This window comes from Nilaparvata lugens, chromosome 9 (genome assembly GCF_014356525.2).
Source record: "Nilaparvata lugens isolate BPH chromosome 9, ASM1435652v1, whole genome shotgun sequence".
NCBI classification, from domain to species: Eukaryota; Metazoa; Arthropoda; class Insecta; order Hemiptera; family Delphacidae; genus Nilaparvata; species Nilaparvata lugens.
Window position 1 is genome coordinate 12,789,716 of NC_052512.1, and position 17,301 is coordinate 12,807,016.

At 35.2% G+C, this 17,301-nt stretch overlaps 1 protein-coding gene across 4 annotated transcripts in view; it reads right to left on the minus strand.

The window, feature by feature from the left end:
- The window catches only part of LOC111064368 (katanin p60 ATPase-containing subunit A-like 2), a 51,445-nt gene that overhangs the window by 6,905 nt on the left and 27,239 nt on the right, over window positions 1-17,301 (minus strand). For 3 of the 4 annotated variants that reach the window (XM_039435500.1, XM_039435499.1, XM_039435498.1), the window contains exons 8-9: window positions 16,869-17,034; window positions 3,508-3,610 (exon numbers count right to left, since the gene is read on the minus strand). In XM_039435500.1, coding sequence (XP_039291434.1) covers window positions 3,508-3,610; window positions 16,869-17,034 — 269 coding nt within the window. Of the gene's footprint in view, window positions 1-3,507; window positions 3,611-5,906; window positions 8,305-16,868; window positions 17,035-17,301 lie in introns of those variants that run through there. The other variant, XR_005572158.1, reaches the window with a different exon arrangement.

The window sequence follows — 17,301 nt, forward strand, 5'->3', positions numbered from 1 at the left end:
CCATTTTCGAGAAAAACGTGAAAAACATGGTTTTTTAGTAATTATCCGCCATTTTTTCCGCCATCTTGAATTGAATTTTATTGAATTTCTTATTGTCGGGTCCTCATGGTATAAGGACCTTAAGTTTAAAATTTCAAGTCAATCGGTTAATTAGGAATGGAGTTATCGTGTTCACAGACATACACACATACACACACACACACACAGACCAATACCCAAAAATCATGTTTTTGGACTCAGGGGACCTTGAAACGTATAGAAAACTTGAAATTGGGGTACCTTAATTTTTTTTGGAAAGCAATACTTTCCTTACCTATGGTAGTAGGGCAAGGAAAGTAAAAAAAAATAGACAAATAACGTCAATTACAGTCCGGGTCCTTTAGTTTTGCCTATCGGCTACTAGAATAGAATAGTTTTATTGATCAACAAATATTGAAATATATATGGATCTCGTCAAGTTCACACAAGAAGCTTTTTGGAGTTACATCCTTTCAACACAACACAGCCTATCAGCTGACATTCGTTCAACATGCTCTTTCCATAGATTGTTGGTGTTACATTGAAACTCTCTCATTCATGAAGTATCTCTTTGTGTAGGGAGCTTCCTCCATCTAGGGATCAAGGATCTCTGAAGCCTGATGTTTTTGCAAAGCCGTGAATATTACCCCGCGAACCATACCTTGCCTGTATGCCGTTTCAAAGCCACGGGACGCCTACTGTAATTATTTGCAGTTCACATACAACAGGTGCACATAAGGCTGGCCACTAACGGTATGACATGCATGAAAAACATATAGACACAAACACACACACATGTTCATCATGCATGTTTTGTCATCAGCGAGAGGATTTGAACAATAAAACAGATGTTTGACAGTAGCTCCTGAAATTATGGCTGTGCAATGACTAAAAAATAACTTTTCCTACAGTTACCTTGAAAAGTGGCCATTGCTGCACTGATTACAAAACGCAAAGAATCACTTTTCCGCTCTAGTGCGGGAAAAATTTTTCCTGCACTCCAGATTTGCAACATGGCAACACAAAATAGTTGGTGGGCTATATGGAGGATTAGTGCACGAAAACAAAAATTATGTTGGTAACAATGACTGTGGTTAGATTTAGATAAGAATCATTTCAATGGCTACCTTACATTTATGATAAGATCCCAATCTAGAGATCCAAAACAAGAATAATGTTTATCTAAATCATAATTGAATAATAACTTCTCATCATTTAATAATAAATAATGTTTATTTTCTATTGATAGTAATAATTATTTCAACTATAAGCAATGAGAAATGTAGCAAACACACATTATGAAACTCGAATTTTCAGGTTAAATAATTACCGTTCGAAATCCATGTCAATAAAATTAATAAAATATTAGAATATACTACAATAAAATATTTTCTGTTGTCTATGTTATTTTATAAATATTTTTTAGTTTACTTATATTATTTTTCGGTAATTTAGTAAGTTTACCATGTCTAAATATCTGAATACTGTTTTTAGTTGGATGAAACGAAGTTAGGTACGATTCTTCCCGCTAGGTCGCGCGCTTGTCGGTTCAGCCATTCTGCAGTCATGGCTGTTGGCGTGTATTTTGAATGCGAATTTTTTGTTATATCTGTATTTTTTCTGATTCTTGAATGAATAAAGATGAGAACTTTGGCTGAGAATTTTCAACTTCAATTGGATTTTTCATTTTTAAATGAATTAAAGTTATTAATAACAGCATCACACACACAAACATTTGATGGATTTCAGCCATCATTTTATCCATAATTACCCACTTTTCATATTCAATGGTAACTGTAGGAAAAATTAAATGTGAAATACGTGCGCAAAGTTCCTCTGCTGCACTCAAGAAACCATTCCGCCCTCGCCTACGGCTCGGGCGTAAACGTTTCTTTCGGTGCAGCAAACTGTCACTTTGCGCACTAGTTGCACAAATAACTATTCTACTGGTGATATTTTTCAAAGTTTTTCGATTTGTATACTATCAAGCTATCAAAATAAAAAAAAAAAGCTTTCTCAGGAAAACATTTTTTCCCCGAACATTACTTTTTGAGATATAAGCGCCTAAATTTTTTGGGACAGATCACTTCAAATTCGGTAAGAGATGAATCCATGTAATTTTAAGGATACATTTTCCATGAATATAACAAAAGTTTTCTGAAAATATCAATTTTTCGAAATTTATTCAATTTACCAAAAATAACTCAACTAAAAGTTGAACTATTTCATTCAATCCGCTGATCTCATAATCTCAGAAATAATATCCGGCAGGAAATTAATTAGAGCGAAGCTCCGTCCCCCGATAAAGGGCTCTTCCTCTTACGTTATAAATTGTCTATGCTTTTGTACGCCAGAACGAAGCTCGGTCCCCCGATATTGGATTATTAATGAATGAATAGAATAAGGTGAATTTCACTGTACAGCAGTGGCGGCTCGTGTTAAGGATGCATGGTTGCACAACCTCCTTTATTTTGATGACAATAAATGAAATATTTTTTAGGAGTAAATTAAGTGAATTTATAAGTGAATTCTATTATTATCTCAATTACTGATATTAGCTTCGCAATTTCATCATAATCCTATAATAAGAGCAGCAAACTGTAGAACGTGCACGCATTTCACGCGAAATCAGACGCTGTGGTGGAACTGAATATTGAATATAGCATTGGAGGTAGCAATCCTCCTGCAACCACTCATGTACGCGCACTATTACTATGTATATTAGTAGTGTGATATATTTCTCCACTCGAGCCCATAAGACCAATGTGGTGGCAATTTTTCTGCAACCATCCGCTTGAGTCGCTAGCAGTCCATACCACACTAGATGTGAAATTACCCCGTACCAGATTCTGATGAATGTGAGTCTGCTATCTGCTCTCCCATGAGTATATAATCTTTTGATGGGGCTTTATTATAATATTATAACAGCCTCAATAGCATGATGTAATAATTTATCATCTTAATAAAATAACATTATAATAAATATCTTGTTCAATTGTTTTGATATTTTCGAAACAAAACAAGTTGGTCCAATAAAAAATGGACTGTCCTGAATTATTTTGTGTCATAATATGCAATCTTCCATTTGTCCAGGAACCATGAAATATAGAATAATTATTTATCATTTTGTAAAAAATTACATTGTTTATCTTTATCAGAGTAGAAAATTCTCAGCTGCCAATTACGCCATGGTTTCACTTGGAGAATGTTTTGTTTGGATGGGCTTTTATTGCTGTGTAAAGATAGAATCACAAATTGAATAAATATTTGTTTTAATCATTTAAGTTAAATTCTTACCTCCTCCCCACACATCAGACGCGTGTCAATTAAGGTACCAGTTATTGAAGATTATATTGTAAAAACAGCAGCCCCCAGTATTTTCAATCACCAGCCGCCACTGCTGTACAGATGGCTGTGATAGAACACAAAACAACGATTGATTAAATCAGGAATAATTCCTGAAATTAAAAATAAGAAGTTGGAGCTTACTTTTTTGGGTAGTTTCGAGAGCAGCAAAGGCTTTCCGCATTAAACACATTGCCGCTTCTTTGCACACCAGTCTTATGTCCGAACCGGAATAGCCTTCTAACGCCTGAAACAAACATTATTCAACATCAACTTATCTATTAAAAGCAAAGTTGAACTGATTCATTCACTCACTCATTCATAATCAACAAAACTATTCACCTCATTTTCCAGCTGAAATACACCTATAGTACATACTAACTGTTGTATAAATTAGAATTGGAACCGTTTTGGGCGTAAGCCTGTAGTACTTTTCTGTAAGTTGTATAATTTTGAATGATTGAATAAATAAAGTTACTTTTGACTTGGAGGGACATGCGCAGCAGAGAAAGGTATAGTCCGGGTCCTGTAGCTTTGCCTCTCGGCGGAGGGCCACTCGACTATAATACTACCCGTTCAAAAACATCCAACATCTGTGGGAAGCTTTCTCTATCTAGGGTCTCTAAAGCTGATGTTTTTTTAAAGCTATAACTATTACCCCGCGAACCATACCTTGCCTATATGCCGTTTCAAAGTCACGGAAGCAAAGCTACGGGACGCGTACTGTATGGTTACAGCCGCGGCGATGTTACCGTTCTAAACCGGCCAGCGTTCTCTAATTTCAAGTGCTCATGACACACATGAATAGTTTCCTCTCTGAAAGCACTGAGTCAACTAAGTCTAAAAATAATTGGCAACTGCGCTTCTACCTATGACTCTATTCATCACTGTGATTGGCTGATCTCCCTCCATTTATCTGCTCCAAGTCAAAGGAATTTTGTAAGATAAGATAAGATATCCATTTATCCAGCACAGTATATCATACAGTACAATATAATAAACAGTTGAACATCGTCAAAGAAATATAGGCTAAACTAGAATAGGTTATTAAAAGAACCCTCACATCTATGAAATATAAAATTAGAGAACAAGATTGAACCGAGAGAGTTAAAATAAAGTGCATATACTTGTATTACAGTGCCTGTACTAGGTATTACAGAAATCGTTCACTCTATAGTAAGCCATTGCAGCAAGAAAGCTGTATATTCTCTTATTGAATGAGCTTACGCTCTTTGACTTGGACCTCAACTCGGCAGGCAATTTATTGTATCATTTAGCACCAATGTAAGAAGGAATTTTCTCATAAAGTTTCAACCTATACTGTATTAAAGCTAGTTTGTTTCTACTTCTATAATGAGGTCCACGTTATAATGGCAGTGGAGAAAGATAGGAGAACAACGTTGCCGATCCTGTGTCTTGTCAATGCCTTCTATGGAGGGTAACTGATACCGGTTTATTGATGTAATATCAACTGTTCATTCTCGTTCAAAATTATCAATTATTTTTTATCAAGCAAGAAATTATATTTTTCAATGATTTCATAATAAATTTTCATAATCAAGATTTAATATTTTGTTAATTTATTAAATTTCTACATTGTTAAAAAACAATGTGGCAACAGAGCAAAGCGAGAAAGAGATAGCGCTATCCGCTATGTTGAATGATAGACAAGGATAGCAATAAAATTGCTAATTAAACACTGCCTTTATAACGTGGACCTCACTATAGTGTTATAATTATTGTGTACTTCTGCATTTGTGACCAGTTTCGAGATATAGATGTGGATGAAAATTAATAATTTGTATACGGTATGTAAATAGAATGTAAGGTAAGAATATCCAAAGGAACAAAGGCCTGGACTATGTATGGATTTGTTCGTATGGACTACAGTAGTCCAGTTGTACAAAGCCTTCACAAGTCCATACATAGTTCAGAGTTCAGGCCTTTGTTACTTTGAATATTCTTAGCTTACGGTACCTTCTATTTACATTACCGTATTTCCATACGGTCATTTACCGTATTTCCATACTGTTTCACTCTTATTTTTTTCATTTTAATGATTTTTCCCATGAGTATTATAAATGTTTTTTATGTTAAATTTTATATAAAATTTCTACATCTTAAATTATCAGTTTTCTTTTTTAAATTTGTGTAGGCCTATATAAATGTGGTTTTCATGAACTTCTAATGACTCGAAAGATGTATCTTTATTGGATTTTTTTTACTTTTGGCATAAAATCTTAAACAATAGCAAAATTATTGGCATCCTGAAACATGTTCATATGTAATGGGGGCCACATTTTCTTAGATCAGCAAATAATCAACCAATTGTATTAATACTTTGTAAGTAATTGTAGATTATATACTTTTTGTAATCATGTCTATAATTTTTGTAATCATTTCTATACATATTATATTGTAACAGTGGTAGATATAAACTAAGTGTTTTGGCTTGATAAAATTGAATTTGGATTTGAATCAAGCAGGGAATATATCGATATTGATGTTATAAATATGGACTTTCCATCAAAGTGAGCACTCACCAGTAGGCCAACTACCACAGATGTATTTCTCTGATCTCGCTGATGATGTGATGCGCTTTCTGTAGGGCCTTGAGCATTTCGGCGGCCTCCTTGCGTTGCTGGCCTATGTGCGGCGACTCGATCACCAGCTGATTGATCTTGTCGCCTTGGTAGAGGTGAGTCACCAGCTCAGACTGCAAGTTCTCCTTCACGTGGTTCACCATGAAGTGCATTATCACCTTGGGCACACTGTCCTGGATGGACTTGCGCACTATGTAGAAGTAGGACTTGATGAGACGTTCGATCACCTGACAGTCGCGCAGCTCCTTGTCGGTCATGCGTCGAGTGGTGTCTGTCATGAAGCTGGAAGGTGTCGGTGTGGTTTGTTCGTGTTCGGGAGAGGGCTTTGTCGACGCCTCACCGTTCACCATCACTCCTCCCTCTGCATTTTCCCCTTCGTCATCACGTTGAGGTTGAGATCGTTGTCCCCCTCCTCGCTTCAACTGACCTGCATTATCGTTATGATTGGTGGTCGGCTGGAGGTTCGAACGTATCGAATTAGCTGGATTCAACATGTTTGTAACCAACGCAAACTCCTTGCAAAAATCGGGGTGCTTGGTATTGATGTACGCCAACTCAATCGCTATCAAATTCTCCACCATACGATTTGTAGTGGGCAGACATTGTCGCAGCAGATTTGTCACCACATCCATGATGTTCTCGTGCAGCTTGGGAAAGCGAAGAATCTCCTGCTGGTACTCGACTCCGCAATGCTGAATGATGCGCTGCATCTCCTCGTGCACCAACTCGACACACCTCAACGAGGGGTCTTCGAGGCGGCGAATCTGGCGCTTGACGAGTAACTCGAACGAGACCTCGGGCACGAATAGCGCCGGCCGCGGTCCAGTCGCGTTACGAATCGCTGTCAATATGTCAAACTTGCTCAAACCAGTCAGAGGATTGATATTTTTCAGAACGTTTCCGAATGTTTCGTGGAATATATAACAGATGCGAGCACCTCCACTCAACTCGGACGTTTCAATATGCTTTGCTGTGCCGTCTATTGTCGAACAGTAAGCGGTCGAGAATTTAGTGACTATCTGTAGCAGTGTCTTTCCCTTGTCCGATATGTCTTCCCCATAAGAACTGGCAAGGATGTTATACTGACTAGCTAGCACATTAACTCTGGCCTTCAGTTCAGGCAGACACTCTCTTATATGGTGCATCAGCAGTCGATTCAGTGTCTTGACTAGATACGGAGTACCGTTTTGTGTAGCTAACGTCGGATACTTCCTTTGTATGAAGTTTGCTTCATCTTTCAAAGAGTCTTTTATAGATTTGTTTTCGTTGATGTCTTTCTGAGAGCGATTTACAACACCGATTATTCCGAGTTTGACTGGAATGACACGTCCGCACAAAATATCGTTGGCATCTGTTCCAGCGTCCATCAAGTCCAACTTGGTGAGCACGGCTAGCGTTCGACGCCCGTCCGGATCAACTTCTTTTGCTATTTTTATACTTTCGTTAGTAGCCATGTCGGTGTTGGCAGTAATAACTGCAAGTATAATAGAATTAGGATTGCCAATGTACTTGAGAATCAACTTTCTTATTTGTTGTTCAATATCTTCGGGCTGATCGCCCACTGGAACCTTAGTTAAGCCAGGAAGATCGACCAGCGTCAAATTCAGTACATGAGGTGAAAATACTTTCAACACTATCGGTTCATAGCAAATTCCTTTATTATTTCCGGCTTTCCTGTTTGTTTCGCATTCAATTTCATTACGAATCTCAGTGAAATCACTGTATACTTTACCTTTCCTATGCAAAAATGTACCCCATTCGTCAATGTTCAACGTTCCATCATCAATATTTCTTTTTTCGCTGTCGTCTTTAGGACAGTAATGAAGTTGAAGAACCAAGGGACACCTGGTGACAATTCCTGTTCCTCTCGGCAAGAAACTTTTTCCGACTACACTCTCAATCAAAGAGCTTTTACCAGCACTTTGTGTGCCAACTACAACTATTTGAGGAAGCTGTATAATATCGGTGCCGACTGTATTAAAGACATCTTGAAGTTTGTTGGTAACTGGTATAAGAGCTTCCATAATTACAAAATACTTTGAAATTTAACACTTGGTTGAATGTGAACTTGTATGAAAGCACCAACAAAGCCACAGTCTACACAGACATAATAGGTCCGTGAAGGTTATTCACAGACAGAATTCTAAAAACTAATACAGTTTAATTCTTACCGTACCAAATTTTCAGTGTCACAAACAATACACACAGACTGATACACTAATTATTGTTAGTAGGTAAATTTTTAAATTCACCAAAAAATTGAACCGAACCGAACCTCAAAACGTGAATCACCACCACTGCCAAATTTTTCAATAGCTCAAGGCCGAGGGCAAAGTAAACAGCTGATTAAGTTTACAGAAAGAACTCTGGAAATCCAGAATAACGAATACTGCGCATGCGCTGATCTAATAATTCACTGAATTTTGCAGGCAGCCAACAGTATACTTTTACACTCAAACACAACATGTAAAGAATTATACAAGGGTCGAATCTTATTGTTATTGGAATATGATTTTATATAATGAAAAACATTGTGTGAAAATAATTTGATTACATCTCGTATGATTGAATCTAGCGAATCTCATGAAGCTAGACGTCACAAATGTGAATCAATAATTCTCCGTTATAAAATTTATCCGTAGTACAATGTATTTGAAAGAATGTTCATTTCATAGCACATGCGCACATGGCAATGCGCGCCTTGCCACTAGGAACTGGGTTACTGAAATTTAGTGCATCTAACTGGTAATTTTGATTAGAACATGATCTTTTATAAAACTATAAAATTGTGTGAATTCCCAATTTGAGAACAATAAAGTTGATGATAATGGATAAAGCTAGAAAGTACGTTTCAAAATACAAGGAGCTTTGTTATTAAGTATACCTGATTACCTGGAAATCTATATATTAAGATAAAGCGATCTACCTGTTCTCAGGCTGTTGAACACAGGATTATGCCCAGAGGGTTTTGAATTAATTATACATTCAAATAATGACACTTGGGAAATGTTGAAAACTTCATCAAAATTGATGTTTTTCTTAAACTCATATACTCAACCTAAAAATGTTCAACTCTACAATATTACTTCACTCAATGAATAGCTCCGAATGATGCCATTCTATTCAAAATTTTATAATCAATATTGTAAAAAAGGCGAGAGCGATTTTTTCTGTCTGTTTCGATGACTGGATTTGACGGAAATAGCTGAAAACTGGAAAATGAACTGAAATTGTAATAATTTTTTGGCACAAGAAAATTTTGCATAAAAATTGGTTCTGGACTTCTCCTATGTATCCAAAAAATATATTGAAAAATCAGAACTGCAATAAAAATTGCATACACTAATGTTCATAATGACTAGCAATGTGCATCATATTTGCTAAGCTATATACCGTATGTGATGATTTTAAGAGCTTTCTTTTGAAGCAGTAGAATGTCTCTGGCATATGATAAATTAATGACCTCAGATCAGTAAACCAATATCGGGGAACCGAGCTTTTCCAATACCTACTATTACTTAAGTAATACAGTAGTAGGTATTGGCTTCACTCGTTATTTTTATTTATTGATGAATAGAACACAATTCTCTAAAATTATCATGTTTATATTTCACAGCTGGCTATTGTCATCATATGAATTTCGGGGATGCGATATTTTGATTTTTCACATACTCACTCGCTCACTCATTTTTTTATCAAAACTGTGTTTTTTTATAAAAAACACATTTTTTATGTGGCTACCAAAAACTGTAGCGATAGGTATGGTACATCAACAATCGCTCAATTCTTAGCAGCCTTCTCAGCTTCCTGAAGATATATAAGACTCTTGACGGCTTATTCTTGCACACTTAAAGAATAAGGTCAGCTTTGGATCAATATTGAAACCAAGGAGGTTGACTGGTGCCTGGTTAAGATCTGTGTAGCCTACACATCACTTTTGGGGTATTCCTTCATTGAGAAGGAGCCTATTCGCTGAGAACCAGTCCCTGTCTCATCAAAGAGTTGCTGTGCCACAGAATAGGTACAGAATGGAAACTGTGAATCAAACGCCTATCTAACCAATGCTTTTTACATGGCACAAATACTAGACATGTCACGTGACCTTAGGAAGTTCCAATCCTGGTCTTCTGATTGGCTCGCGGCAGTGAATGAGATCAATTGATCCGGATCAGTGAAGTGATCCGAACCTCCCATCAATGCTATTACAATGCGGAACTTCCTAACAAGATGGCGAATTTTTGCGCCAGGGTACTAGCCAAGTTTCCATACAGTATGTATACTGTGGCTGTGCTCCCAATCCTGCCGCTGTGGCTCCACCGCCACTACCGATGATTGTGGTATCATCTGCAAAGAGAAGGCTTGAGTCTTCCAGTCTCAGATCATCAATCATAATCAGGAACAAGATGAACTGCAAAAGTAATGACACAGCAAGATCTTGATACATTCTGCCTTTGGTTTGATTACAATAAATTGAAACTGAATGCTGCAAAAGCAAATTAATTGACCTATTCTTTGTCATAATTCATGTTGGATGTGCCTCTTTTCTATAATTAAATTGATCGCAGTGCAACTCTACTGTTGTGAAAAGAAATCAGTCCATAAGATATCTTGGATTAGTTGTGGATGATAGATTGTCATGGAATATCCATATTTTGGGTCTAATCTATACAGAGTTTCCTATGACCTAAGACAATTCCTTCTCCCAAGGTAGAGGCAACGTTGCCTTATACAAGCGTAGAGTGAGCAGGTGGCTGCTCTACATTGGGGCAGAGGCTTCGGAGGCTCTCCTAAATTCGCCTAATAGATGAGTATTTCCTTTGAAAATGCCAGCATGTTATTTCACATATTCATCCTTATTATTAGGTTTTTTATTTTTCCTCACACAATATTAAAATAATGACTGCTGAGTGAAACCCTCAAGCGCCGTTGATCTGAAATTTATTATTATAATTTGTATGTGTATACTACAATCATATAAATATTTTTTAAATATTTTACTTTCAATTCCAAGCTATGTTTAAGTATCATTATTTCCTGAATTCAATCCAGTGTACTTTACCTGATTTAGTTCGACTCCTCCCTGCGCACCAACAAATCATCCATTATTTATATTATTGTTACACTAATATTTTGTGGATGTTTTTTTAATGAATAAATCTGAATTCGAAGTGTTTTGTGTCAACTATACTAGGTACTACTACTACTACTACTACTACTACTATTATTATTATTATATTATTATTATTATTATTATTATTATATATAATATAGTATCACCCGTCATAGACAATATTAAACCAAAACATATAAAAGATCACTTTGAAAACTTGAAAGAAATCCTATTACACTTATACAACACCATAATAAAAACAGGAAAAATTCAATCAAAAATGAAGACAACGATCCTCAAACCTATCTATAAAAATGGACAGAAAAAAGATATACAAAACTATAGACCCATAGGTGCGATCTCCATTATAATGAAAATACTGGAGTTTATTATGCACGAAGACCTACTCAACTATTCAACACAAAACAATCTGCTGAATGAAATCCAATATGGCTTTGTACCCGGCAAATCTACAACACAACTGCTAGAAAAAGTATCATACAAAATAAATAAGAATATAGATAAAAGAGTAACAACCCTTGCAGTACTACTGGATCTGAGCAAGGCATTTGATACTATCCAGCATGAAATACTGATAGAGAAGTTGAGCAAGATGGGAGTATTGGGAATGGATCTAGAGTTATTGAAGAATTATTTCAGTAACAGAGAAATAATGGTGAAAATTGGAAACAATATTAGTAAACCAAAATCCCAAACATTTGGAGTCATTCAGGGTTCCCCTCTATCACCACTACTCTTCAACTTATATAAGTGATCTTAAAAACTGCAACTTCAAGGGAAAAGTATACAACTATGCGGATGATACCACTATGCTATTTGCAAGTAAAAGTTTAACAACTGCAGCTGAAAATTTACAAAAAGATTTGAACACAATAACAAAATACTTCCACAACAACTATATACATATAAACAGTACAAAGACAAAAACAATGGTATTTAAAACCCCAAAAATGAGTATAAACATCCTTGACCCAAACAATAGAGATAAAAGTCATAACTATAAATGCTTCACCACTTTCAATCCATGCAACTGTAAGAAAATTAAACACTCAGATACAGTAAAATATCTTGGACTGAATTTTGACTCAAACATGAAGTGGCACACCCATCATTCCCAGATGCTAGCAAAAAAACTGAGGTACATAGCACATAGGTGTTACCAAATGAGAGAATTACTGCCTCTGAAAGCAAAACGAACAGTCTACTTCAGCTTGGTTGAATCTCAAATACGATATGGTATAACTGTCTATGGACATGCACCCAATTATATATTGAACCCAGTAAGTCAGCTAATCAACAGAATCAAAAGAATATTTTTCCAAGGAGTGGATAAAAACACTTTAAAACTGCTCTCATTCAGAAACCTGTACAATTATATAATACTGCTGAAGTACTATTTTGAAAATGCTTATCGACGTACCAATGAAAACAGATACAACACCAGACACACACAATATAGAACACCAGAATACTTCACTGAAATAGGAAAAGCTGTACCAGAATATTTTGTACCATCCATTCTCAATAGTTTACCGAATCATCTACAACATCTAGACACTTACAGACAAGTGAAAATAGATATTAAAAATTACTACTCCACAATTCACTAGATAAAAATATCACTCTTACATTATTACCACGAAATAAACACATCTACAAATTTGTATTTCCTAAAACATTTCCATCCATAAATTCAAATCTTACAAAAATATCTCTGAGTATGTACAATGCCTCAATATAAGCTAAAATTAGCTTCATGGGGCAGCCACAAAAATATAATAAGAAAATTTTAATAGATTCTCACTATGATGATGTATGAAAGATATAAGATGATATATGTACAGGGTGATTCATAATTATGGTAAAATAATTTAATACGTGATAGTAGAGGTAAAAATAAGAAAAAAAGTTCCTATAAACATATATCCATAAACGCTTCATTAGCGAGCTATACAGGATGAAAGATTTCGCCCGGAATTCAGTTCCTCTGGTGAAATACACCGATGCTGAATTTTTTGGGGACTAGTTTTTGAAAAACTTATGGTGGATTCATATGGAAAAATGTCTGAAAAATTGAATAAAACTTGTCCGGAAGCTGTAGTGTGAGTAGTTTTCGAGAAAAAAGTTGAAATATGCAAAACATCTAAGTAGAAAAACACAGACTTCTAAGTTTGATGCCCAATAACTTTCTTTAATGACCAGTAAACAAATAATTTTTCTCAAGACAAATTGGAGAGAATTCAATTCTGAAAAGAATCATGTAAGCTGTGTAAACTCAATTTGAATAAAAGTTCAATAAAATGTATTCTTATGTAGTACATTACACCACAAAAATTTGCTGTTTCATGAGGAGAGAACTAATAACTCATAGCACGGAATAAGCATATAAGCATAAAGTAGTGTTTCTTTCCTCTGTGCTCATAGGTTGTAGCTGATTGCAAATAAAATATTCGGTTTTTTATTGAGAGTTTTATTTTTATATGAAAGTAACATATCTAAATGACATTAAACTTATACCAAAAGATTAAAGATGATGTCCAAAGTGACCTCCGTTGTTCTTAATGCATATGTTCAGACGTCTTCTCATGGATTGTCGGACCCGTTCAAATATTTCAGGAGTCTGCTTTATCATTTCTATTCCATTCAAAATCCTTAATCGGATTTATTCAATGATATCAATCGGAGTATTGTAAACTAAGGTTTTCAAGTGTTCCCAAGATAAAAATTCAAAGGATTTAAGTGTGGTGACCTAGCTGGCCATGGTACTGGCCCACCTCGGCCTATCCATTGATTTGGAAAGCTGTGATTCAGGTGTTCACGAACAGCAACACTGAAGTGTGCTGGAGCTCCATCTTGCATAAACCAAATGTTTTGGTGCAACTGAAGAGGTACATCTTCAAGTAAGATAAATAGCTCCTCTCTCATAACGTTTAAGTAGATTATGCCATTAAACCTGCGAGGAAGCTCGAACAGAAGTAGATGATCTCTATGATTCCTGCCCAAATGTTTTCTGAAAACTGATGTTGTGGATGATTAGGATTGATGGCATGAGGATTCTCAGCTGCCCAAATATGTTGGTTGTGGACGTTAACGATAGCTGTTCTTGTAAAGTGTGCCTCGTCAGTAAATAGAACGGTTGTTAAAAAGTGTGGGTTAACAAGTTTTTTCTAAAAACCATCGGCAAATGCCAGCACGGGGAATACAGTCTTGTGGCAATAGAGTATGAACTTTCTGGAGGTGGTATGGATGTTATTGTTGCTCTTTTAGTATCCTCCAAATAATAGATTGATTGACATAAAACTGCACTGACAATTCTCTCCTGCTCTTCTCTGGATGTTCATAAATTTCATGAAGAACTTTCAACTCAACAGTCATAGTAGATCGTGGTCTGCCTGCATGAATGTGCTCTCTGGACATCAAATAGCCTGTTTCTGACAGACGTTGATGAATAGTGGCCAAAAATCTTGAACTTGGACATACTCGGTTAGGAAAGTTCTCTTGATACAAACGTTTTGCTTCAGCACTACAGTATTACAGTGTCCCATCCCATACATTAAATGCATGTCAGCTGATTCGGAGTATGAATAATGTCTGAAATTACCTGCCATTTTTCAAAAATCTAACACTTAACACAAAAGCAAAGTGAAATGGTTACAAATAACTGGTTAATAGATTAAACAAAATACACAGCGCGGCTACAGTAAGCCTATCTTACAGTTTGTTGTTTTGTTCAACAGTGAGCTAAAATATTTCTGAAAATAATTTTCAGCTGATAGTTTCTTTCAAATAGTTTCTTATTTAGAACAAAATGAATCAGCTGTTTCGGAACAGCTGTTACTTGAATGCATGTTTTATTTGCAATCAGCTACAACCTATAAGAGTTATTAGTTCTCTCATAAGACAGCAAATTTTTGTGGTGTAATGAACTACATAAGAATACATTTTATTCAACTTTTATTCAAATTTAGTTCACACAGCTTACATGATTCTTTTCAGAATTAAATTCTCTACAATTTTTATTGCAAAAAAATTATTCGTTTACTGGTCATTAAAGAAAGTTATTGGGCATCAAACTTAGAAGTCTGTGTTTTTCTACTTAGATGTTTTGCATATTTCAACTTTTTTCTCGAAATCTACTCACACTACAGCTACCGGAATAGTTTTATTCAATTTTTCAGACATTTTTCCATATGAATCCACCATAAGTTTTTCAAAAACTAGTCCCCAAAAAATTCAGCATCGGTGTATTTCACCAGAGGAACTGAATTCCGGGCGAAATCTTTCATCCTGTATAGCTCGTTAATGAAGCGTTTATGGATATATGTTCATAGGAAATTTTTTTCTTATTTTACCTCTACTATCACGTATTAGATTATTTTACCATAATTATGAATCACCCTGTATAATGATTAATTCAATTTGTGAAACTTATCATTCAAGTAATGTGAGAGTTTTAATTGAAAAAAAAAATAATAAAAAATTATTATTATTACTCTACAATTCAATCATCACTCTCCAATGAATTAAAAAGGAATATTTTTATGCAATCTCCGCACCCATCCTGTTAGGATTATTATATCACGAATTATGCATATATATATGAGCTACCATTAATATAGGCTCGCCTGTGTTATGTAAAAGTACACAGCAGTTTATAAATAACCATAATAATAATTAGTTATCAGTATACTGTACAGATTATAAAATTCAGAATGAAAGAAGAAAATTACAATACCGTACATTTTGTAATGGGCTGGACGGTACATAAGCTACTTTTCAAAATAGTCCTATAAATTTATATTCATGAGGTATGATATAAAAATTATATGGGCCCGTCAAAAATTTTCAACTATTACTAGTAGTTCTGTGAACAGTAGACCTCACGCAGTATTCTCATCCACATGTACCTGATTGAAACTATAGACCTTATGGAAATACAGTAATAGACTAGCTTCTCCACACATCTGTGTAATCACTTGTCAGCTGATTTATGATGAATAATAATTATTCTATAGTCTGATTTTTACTTTAATATTGGCGTATGAAGGAGGCTCCTTTTTCCTTTCACATTATCCTTGAAATGCAAAATTTCCAATAACCTTGTATATGCGTCGACCCGCAATTAAAAAAGGAACATACCTGTCAAATTTCATGAAAATCTATTACTGCGTTTCGCCGTAAATGCACAACATATAAACATTTAAACATTAAGAGAAATGCCAAACCGTCGACTTGAATCTTAAGGTGCGTACTGATTTACGCGCCGCGATCATGAGCAATTCACTTTTAATCAGTTGATGCCAAACTTTTTATATCTGTAAGTTATCTTACCGTTTCTGTGAAAATATAGTTATAATCAGCTGATTAAATGTGAATTCCTCATGTTCGCGGCGCGTATATCTGTACGCACCTATAGACCTCACTTCGTTCGGTCTATAATGATTTAACTCAAATTTAGTAAAACAAAATATATGAATTTAAACAGGAAACACGCGAAACAGATAGATTAAAATAGCTTGGAAGCTTACATTATTTTCGAAATTTTCGGTGGCTTAGCCAACCTTCCTCAACTATGAGACCACTCACTACAACTCTAATTTGTTGAAGAAGGTTGGCAAAGCCACCAAAATTTCCAAAAAAATGTAAGTTTCCAAGTGTTTTTAATGTATATGTGTCGTGTGTTTCCTGTTCTAATTAGTATTATAAAATTGTAAAGTGTTTTCTGTTATGTACTAAAAATATATGATTTGATATATCATGGAAGACCAAACCTCTGCCAAATAATTATAATCCAACTCGCATCTTAATTCTGTATTGGATTCTTCAATGATTTTTGGTGGCAAATGATGACGAATCATCAACTCTCTCGCTTCCACATTTGGAAGATCAACCAGAATTCTTTTTTCCAGGCGTCTTAGCATGGCTGGGTCCAAGTCCCTTTGAAAAAGAAAAAAATATACAACAAATTAGAGCCATCAAAAGTAGAGCCGTATATAATAAAACTTAATTTGAAAGGGAGAATTGTTTTACTTTATTTTTTCTCTCCCTATAATTTTTGATGATGTAGGCTACTTATTATTGTAAGAATCAATAAAGAGAAGCATGTTTTTTCTTTTCTGACTATTGTACTGTTTGCTCTATCCAATAAACAAATAGAAATTCGTAGCACTTATTTACTACTTTCTATACTATATTTTTACTTTC